Raw genomic sequence first — 8,837 nt, 5'->3', positions numbered from 1 at the left:
CCAAACAATACTTTGTAACTCAAGACGTCGGATGGTGTTTTTGCAGTTTATTAGCGGTCGTATCGCTTACCATCAGGCGAACGGCGAGCTCGTCTCGACATTTAAAGCAATAAAAAAAAAGTTTGTGACTTGGTATTTATAAATGGTGTTCGCTAATTTATTCGTGCTATTTGTATTTTTTATGTATCGTTGTTGAAATTTATAAAATTTGTTTTAGGAGAATTATTATTATTGCATCTGCACCGATTTAGAATGATATTCTTTCGTGTACATTTTTATCGTCCAAATATACAAATAGAAATTAAATAGTTTTGTGTACGCAGCGTAGTGCGTTCTTGTTGTCCAATTTGTCATGAATTTATTTTATAGATATTATCCTGATGTAATATAATAATATCAGCCCTGTTTTATATGCTGTTCTACCGCTGGACACAGGCCTCTTCTACTTCTGAGATTAGGCCTTAGTCCACCATGCTGGCCAATATAGAATGGCAGACTTTACACACCCTCGAAATTTTTATAGAGAACTTCTCAGGTGTGCAAGTATTCTGATAATGTTTTCCCTCACTATTAAAGCAAGCGATAATTTACTCCTATAGAGAACTTCTCAGGTATACAGGTTTTCTCACGATTTTTTCTTTCGCTGTTAAAGCAAGCGATAATTCATAAAAAATACACACATAATTTTAGAAAAGTCAGAAGTGTATGCCCTTGGGATTCGACTCTGCGGACTTTCGTCTCGGCAGTCCGTTCCACACGCAACTAGACTCTCGCCGCTAACTTGATATAGTCTATATAATCAGAACGTACGTCGTGGGACTTCATTCTTCTAAAGGTCTTACACGTAGGCGGAACCGCAGGAAGCTCGTTGTTATGAATATGAATAAGAGTAGCGTAGGCACGTCGAGCTTGCACCCTTTAACCGTATAATCATCAATTATTCTCGGTAGCGATGCTGTGATTCGACACATGTACCTTGATCTGTATGCTCAGGACATACTATAGCTGATTTCATCGCTATCGTCTTAATAAATGGTAGTAAAATATTCAAAATGTGATTACTTAGAACAATTCGTAGGACCAAAAAAATATTTGTACTGTTTGTAATTTAAAAAAATAATGTTTTTGATAGTATTTTTCACTCGTTCGAGTTTGATAATGATAGTAACGCGGCGACAATGAATTCATAGTTATGAATGGCACCTTAGTGATCACACTAGTGATCATAGTAGTACGTGAGATTTAGTTGCATTACTACGAGCTCTCATTAATTATTCGTAAACATTAACTTTATTGTTTATAAAAAAATATTTTTATATTATTACAAAACGACTATAAAATCACGGTGTATATAATGCGTAATAACATTGGAATGCCGTTTTCAAAGTATGCTGGTGGTAGGATATATTTTATATCCGCCCGGATAGCAACCACCATACAAGGTGTTAAAACACGTCATGGTGGCCCACGTAAGTGTGTCGCGTTCCGGGATCAGCCTGTGTATATCCGGTTCCAACAGGCCCGCATAATTGTGGTGACTGCCGAGGGGTAATTAACTCTCATCAGTCGACATTCTATTGGACCCCACTCCACTTACCATCAGGCAGTGGCGAAGGGTGAAATTTTTCAAAAGGTAACCCGGTGTAAAAAAAATTGGCGTCAGTTAAGATATCGGGGGCACTTTATCGGAAAACAAAAACTAGACAACGAATTAATCTTGATTCGAAATCGATAAACGTTTACATACCTACTAAATTACCTATTAAGCGTAAATAATTGAAACATTCGTAAAATCGAACAATAAACGTAGATAATTCTCTTTCCATAAACCACAAATACAGGTATCTATTAATTTGTTATAACAGCAATAAAAGTATTAAAATTATAACCACACTACCTACCTACAAGTATTAATTTATTTTCAAAATAAAACTGTGAATGTTATTTCCCCCTAAAGAAATAGGTATCACGTTCGCCAAATAGACCAACAGTTTGTGTCTACCTACATGATAAACTTACCTATAAATATAATTATCAATTTAAATAATCAAGAAACGTTATTCGTTAACTTTTGCTTGTATTGCCATGCTATTTTTAATTCAGTAAAATATAATATTTATTTTCTTCTAACAAACATTTTGTGTATGAATTCAAATACTTATCAGATCTACTTCAAATATTTAGCCATCTAAATACTAATATGTGAAATCACAGACTAATAATATACTTACGTAAAGACCTATCACAGGTAGTCATTTCCATTATAATACACATTTATTTGTAGTTTATAACTAAACAAAGCGCTAGTCGACTACAGAAATATCAAAAAACAAAATGAATATGACAATTTACAAACACCGCAACTTGGTAGCATAATAAATTATGACGTTTGATCGACATAAAAAGTGACAATAATACATAGTCGGTTAACGTGAAGCCGAAAGGTCTCGAGTTCCCTTTGCCTATTAGTCCATTGAAATGTTACATTTTTTAGGCCTTACCTTGCGTTTTTTAGAGGACGCAATTTTATTTTTTTGAAGTGTAGGGGGGTCAGTGTAAAGCTAAAACCAAGTTTGTGGGGTCGCCACCCTTGTCCCACGGCCGCCATCTTGAAAATAGGGGTAGAAATGGTTTTTACGATGTATCTCTTAAACTATTTATCTGACAAAAAAAATGTATAAACATTTTTGTTGCAAATTAAATTCTCTACAACTTTGGTCCAGTAACTTTTTGTCGTAGAACTATAAATAAAAAAGTTATAAGCGAAAATGTTAAGAAATTCAATGTTAAGCAATGTCCATTGCAACGTCATCAGAACGTGTGTTTATAAGGTTCATAATACTTTTTTTTGTACTCAGGTGAATCAGGGTCGCTTTGTCGTGCACGTAAAATAAAAAAATGGCCGCGATAATTTTAGAGAGGTCACGGATGTATCATCGCTTCAAAGCGTGTGCTGAATCACTCTCTATAGGTCAATTATCTGAAGCTCACGCGTATGTTACCTTCAGGTGGTGCGTGTGCGAAATGTGTGTATAAATATACTTAGTCAGTGGGAATTAATATCAGTCGTCATGGCAACGCTATACTCACGCAACAAAGTCAAGAAATCATCCGAACGGTTCCGAACATTCACTGTGTTAAACTAAATTGAACTGTAATCCATTCAAACTGACTTTAGTATGGTCAACATTGACAGCTTGTGGTTGTGTACGGAGTGGCGCTCTTATATGAGAACTCGAGTCTATCTAAGTGTAAACCTGGATCTGAATAAAATATATTAATCAAATAAGTAAAATTATTTGTTGTTCAAGTTAATAAATAGGTTATAACAGTGACGTTTTTGTTGCCGTTTTAGTTCTGATTTTGAACAAATAGTTTATATGGACGTTTGTGTCTATAGAATATACGTCAATGCAAGAAACAAAGCGTGATATTTGGTTTCATCTATATATTCGTCCCTTCAATTATTATCTCTACTAATACATAAAGTTGAAGAATTAGTTCGTTTGTTTGAATGAATCTTGGGAAGTAAGTACTAAACGGATTTGTTACTTTTTTCACCAATAAGAAGCTACATTACTCTCGAGTGTTATAAGCTACTTTTTATCCTGAGAAAATATTTATACTTACCGGGTTTATTTCACTTGGGCTGAACTGCAAACAAACGCTAGTTGTTCATACATACAGAACACATACATTTATTATAACACTAACCCGACACACGTTGTCCCGTCTGAACTATGAATATTGCAATCGAAATAACAATTAATCAACCGATCTACCTGTGTAAAACGATATTTTCAGCGCGCATTCTGTCAATCACTGACAGTTCTATCAAATAATTGATAAAACGTTATGTAAAATTAATATTGTCATGTTTTCTTAATTTTTTTTAATATTCCGCTCAACTTCCTTGTCTTTTTCTTTCATAATAACCTTCTCTTTACAATAATTAACAATGGAAATTAATTACTATAAATATAAATTACTTTGAAATTTCAGATACAAAAATAACGATCACATTGAAAAAGTCTATGTATGGATTTTTTATGGTGTACATATTGACTCCATACTTTAATATTATAACATCCTTCTTTCTTCTTTTTCCTCGTTATTTCTGTTTCCTTTTCTAATTATCTTACAACCGAGAATATGTTTAGAATCTTATATTCTTTGTCTGTTGTTTACAGGGGATGGTTAAGATTTTTTGTCAGGGTCAAATAAGCGCAGCCATGAGGCGTGAAGTAACTGAATATTTAAATTAACTCTTACGATGTGGGTGTTTATCAAATCATTTTATGTATAGGTACTAGTACGGAAGTACCTAAACCGATTTATGTACATGGATGTAGCGGTTGTATGCGAGTTTACCGATGTACTTATTTTTTTTTACTCGTGGCAAAAACGTGTTATCGCTACCACCACTCGGAGGGTAGGGTCAGTGGAATGGTTATGTTGGTTTCACCGGTCTTACGGCCCAATGTCGACACTCGGGAGTATAACATCATCCGAGCCCTACACCGACATACCAACCAAAACCCGCGGTGGCCTTCTTCGGCGCATACGGGACGGCCCCGGGGTATCTTGTTGCACTAAGATAGCTGCTCGGAACCGTCCCAGCGCGATACCGCATTGCGGCACCTCTCTAATTGAAGAGGCTAAGATGCTCAACATGCTGAATGACTCCTTTGGAGTCTACGACATCGGGAGATGTACTACCCGCATTGTCGTCCATCTCAGAGTCGCTGAAGTCGAGCGAGCAGCCCGCTACTGTTCGCCCGCGACTCACTCTAAGCCCCAATTAGTCACCGATGTACTTTACCTGTATGTGTAATTCCGTGTTTCAATGAAAAGTCACCCCTGCGTATTCCTTGGATATAGTTTGCTTACAAGATAAGAGCAATATGTTTTAACAGCGTTTTAAATACAATATACTTATAACAATTTTTCGTGGGTTCGGGGCGAGTATTTACATTATTATTATTTACATTTAAATAACACACGTGATTGGCGACTAACACTTTAATATCACATGACACAAATTATTAATACACATCTGCATGAAGAGTTTAAATACAAAAGATACATTTAGGTTTTACGGGTAAAAGCGCGCGAGAGCTCGATTGATGCGTGCGCGCACGTGGCAGAAGTCGGTAACCGACTAATCATTGGCGACACGGCCCCAATCTGCTACGCGCTTTACTATTGGCTGAGCGGGGAATTGAGACGATAGGCAGAACGCGCACGTAAACGTTATAAATTTGAATTATTTATGAGACTAACAGAATCAGAAGTGACTCAGTCTTTTAAATAAATAAAAAAGAAACAAAAGGTGCACGCACATCGGTGCGGTCACAAGTATATACGTCACGTTGCATCATTGCCCCGCACCCCGCCAACCGACCCTACAAGGCCACGCCACGGGCGGATTGATTTCGTTTGCCGCGGTACCAGCCCGCGCTTGTCGAGCGGGATCTTTCATGTTCGCAACAATGACGTTTTACCACAGCGACTAGCGCGCATCCTGCAGAGTACTGACATAATACTTGTATTGTGTGTGCCCTTGTTTATATTAAATATTTAACTGAAACGACCAGTCTATTGTTTGTACCATTAGGCGTCTTCCGAATTGTGTTGTCACTTCGCATTTGTTCGTCATGAGTCCAAATGATAATACGCTTATTGCGTTCGGCATGAACAGCAGACCGGCAAACCACCTTGCACGTCTACAGCTTCTAACGACTTGCGATCCAAACCCAGCACCGTGAACTTGTAGTTCATTGTGCATTGCTTGCATTCCAGATGCACGATGTCGAGTAACTCTCCGTTTATATTCCTAGTCCCACTCATCAAACGACCCGGCTGCCTGTAAATCATATTTTGTTATTGTATACATTCTCTTCGGGCCTAAATATTTTAAAAATTATTTGTTTATTTCTAGATATTTTTTTATTGAACTAGTCTCTGGAACTACTATTATGATTCTAAAGATTATTTTACTAATAGCTTCATTAAACTTGATGCTTTTTACTCAGGCGTAAGCTGATTTGATAGTCTTTAAATAATTCCGTTAAGGCATATTAAGGCCATATAATTTGAAAAGCAGGAAGAATAAAATCTAAATTACTTGTGTAAAAAAATCAACGAGATACTCACTCGCACTGCTCAATCCTAATGATTTGTTTAAATCTTTCCGATTGCACCACAAATCGAATGTTGCCATGGATGTCTACGATTTCATAGATTGGATCTACCTATAAAAACATATTAAGATATCAAATAAATATATATAACAAATTCAGAAATTGTAACATACAACGCATAGGAGTTTCTGACATACAGATGCATACATATAATACAAAATGCGCAAAACGAATTACCATGTCAAAATCTGTTTTGACATGGTAATTCGTTTGACACGCCGTCGTTGAGATTATCAGATAAGTATGTGGTGTTTCGATTTTCTTTGCAATGACAGTGATTGATTATTATACTTACATGAGAAGTAGAGGCGCACTCATCTTCTGCCATCTGATCCTGTTCAGGTCCAATTCTTAGAACAAAATCTTCAGGATACTCTTCATACATTTTTTTCTGTAAATGATTGTTTTTCGCTAATTGAACTTCGACCATTATAGTCCTGAGGGATATTGTTTATCAAGAGAAAATTAATACAAATATCATGATGATTTTTATGGGAAAGGGAATTGCGCATGCTGTTCATCTGACCGTCAGTGACTGAGTCCACAAAAAATCCTAATATCAGGTGATTTTTAAGTAGGAATATCCTATCTATGATATAATTAAATATACACTTATATTAATTTGTTTTGAATATTCAGAACATTATACAAATGTAGGCTCAGGGGTCACAAAAGAATTGATGGAATTCGAAACTAATTCAGTAGGTTATAAGTATGTTGATACTTACCGAGTCTTTAAGTAAATTTTCAATAGCTTCATCTGGATAGTCTTCGTGTTTATGAACGCAGAAGTTCATGCCAGCGCACTGTTCCGGCATTTCGACTATACAATCGTATAAAACTTATTACATTATATTTTCGAAATTGAATATAACGGTTAAGTTTAAAATTGGAATCATTTTTTATGTGTCAATTAAAATAACAATTTTATTAGTCTTTTTTAGTATATGAATAGGTATTTATGTTCAGTTTACCTTTAGATGGATCGGCCGCGACATAGTGCGATGTTGATTGAAAAATGGCCTAAAAACAAAAAATAACTTAAAATATAATTGGACTGTGAAGACTGGCAAAGAGGATATTATATAGGGCGAGTGTAGGCGTAAGAATTGGAAGGATGAACTGCACTGAATGTTTAAATGTGATTATCTGATATTCAAAGGGCTGGCCAAAAAAACCCTGACCCGGTGGGAGTGCGTGAGATAGATGAATGTGGAAGAAGCGAAAGAAGTTTTTGTCTACCCCCATAGAATAGAGGCGTGATATTATGTATGAATTTATGTAAAGATAATGAGAAATTTTCAGTTAGACTATAAATTTATAAGCTCTTTTTATATGTTACAATAAGTATATACAATTACAAAAAAAATACATATTTCTTACGGCCAATAGAAATACGTAAGAATAATACAATCATTTTATGGTGGAATTAATATAAATAAATATATAGCTATGTAAGAAATATGAAAGTCAGGATCCGCATAGTTGCAGTTACAAAATATTTAAAACAGTACTCACGAAAGTCCCAACAAAAGTAAAAATTAATCTACTCATAATGCAAGAACTGGAATGTGTGAACACCACGAACGTATAAATCGACTGACACCGCTTGTCAATGGATGAGGTATTTTATAGAAAAGATGGTTTTCCTTAAACCTTATTATACCCATATATGTAGTTTTTATACTGTCCCTCGGGGGCATAGTTGTACTGAGGTTTGATGGTCATATAAAATGATATTGGGTTTTTACGTCCAATATCAGCTGGAACTCCCAACTCTGATATTGTGTCCGGAAACAGGTTCGTTCCTTATTATATGGTACATTACTGGTGTAACTTGGATGTGGTAACACCTCTGTCTACCCCTGAAAAGAGAAAAGCCGTAATGCTATACATAGAACCGATTTTCAAGTAAATAAATTGCGTTAAGGTCGAAGTCAAATCCAAAGCCCGTAAGTATTTTGTAAAATCAGATTCGTTAACCATTGACGTGGGGCTCTGTTTGCATTAAAAAAACAAATATGTTACAATTCCCAACTATTTTCTCAAATCAGGAAATTAGTAAATTGTGTTCGATAACCGACAAAGTGCTGTCCAGCCCTAGAATCGATCCGGAATCGAATAAAAACAAATTCTGTTTGCAGCTTATTCATGCTGCCAGTAAGCTAAAGGGACGACAATACTTGTCAAGTAAAAAAATAATGAGCTTCGGTTTAAGGCTTAGTGTCTAAAACTATTTGTCCTGAAAACCCTACGTACGTACCTATAGAGCCGTCATCCCTATTATTTCACATTTTATTCCCAAAACGGGTTTTAACGGTGCTACAAAACAAGTTCACTTTGCCTAAACTGAGTTCTTATTAGCTCGACACGACCGTAACAGAATTCCCATAAGGAAACATTGTAATATGGTTTACGTCATTATTGTTTTATCAGTGCCGTGTCTACAAGTTCGTGGATAACGTTAAAGAGTCTGAAATGTATAATTAAATGTGTCTAATGATATAAAGACGAAAAAATATTATTTTCTGTGTAGAATATTTTTTTATTATCATTCAGAGCATTGTACATGATTTCTTTCGGATTGCAGAAGTGTTCGAAGCCTAGTCCGAAAAGGATTATTCGGTAAAAGTT

The 8,837-nt window shown here is 35.6% G+C and overlaps 1 protein-coding gene across 1 annotated transcript; it reads right to left on the bottom strand.

Annotated features, from left to right (window-relative positions):
* Nucleotides 1-5,007: 5,007 nt before the first annotated feature.
* LOC115440686 lies at nt 5,008-7,986 on the bottom strand. Its single transcript, XM_030165097.2, has 6 exons — nt 7,722-7,986; nt 7,178-7,226; nt 6,932-7,026; nt 6,499-6,594; nt 6,157-6,254; nt 5,008-5,866 (listed from the first exon to the last, which is right to left on the bottom strand). Exons 1-6 carry the CDS (start codon nt 7,755-7,757, stop codon nt 5,680-5,682), a joined length of 561 nt encoding a protein of 186 aa, XP_030020957.1. The 5' UTR covers nt 7,758-7,986; the 3' UTR covers nt 5,008-5,679.
* Between the last annotated feature and the right edge of the window lie 851 nt (nt 7,987-8,837).

This window comes from Manduca sexta, chromosome 20 (assembly GCF_014839805.1).
Source record: "Manduca sexta isolate Smith_Timp_Sample1 chromosome 20, JHU_Msex_v1.0, whole genome shotgun sequence".
Classification (NCBI taxonomy): Eukaryota; Metazoa; Arthropoda; class Insecta; order Lepidoptera; family Sphingidae; genus Manduca; species Manduca sexta.
This window is presented reverse-complemented; position numbering and strand designations above follow the sequence as displayed.

What these genes read in the sequence shown, in the direction of transcription:
- LOC115440686 (XM_030165097.2), bottom strand. Translation starts at nt 7,757, where the DNA reads ATGAGTAGATTAATTTTTACTTTTGTTGGGACTTTC. An exon ending in TTACTTTTGTTGGGACTTTC is followed by an intron (nt 7,227 to 7,721) that starts GTGAGTACTGTT and finishes TTTTGTTTTTAG; the next exon opens with GCCATTTTTCAATCAACATC. An exon ending in AGTGCGCCTCTACTTCTCAT is followed by an intron (nt 6,255 to 6,498) that starts GTAAGTATAATA and finishes ATGTTTTTATAG; the next exon opens with GTAGATCCAATCTATGAAAT.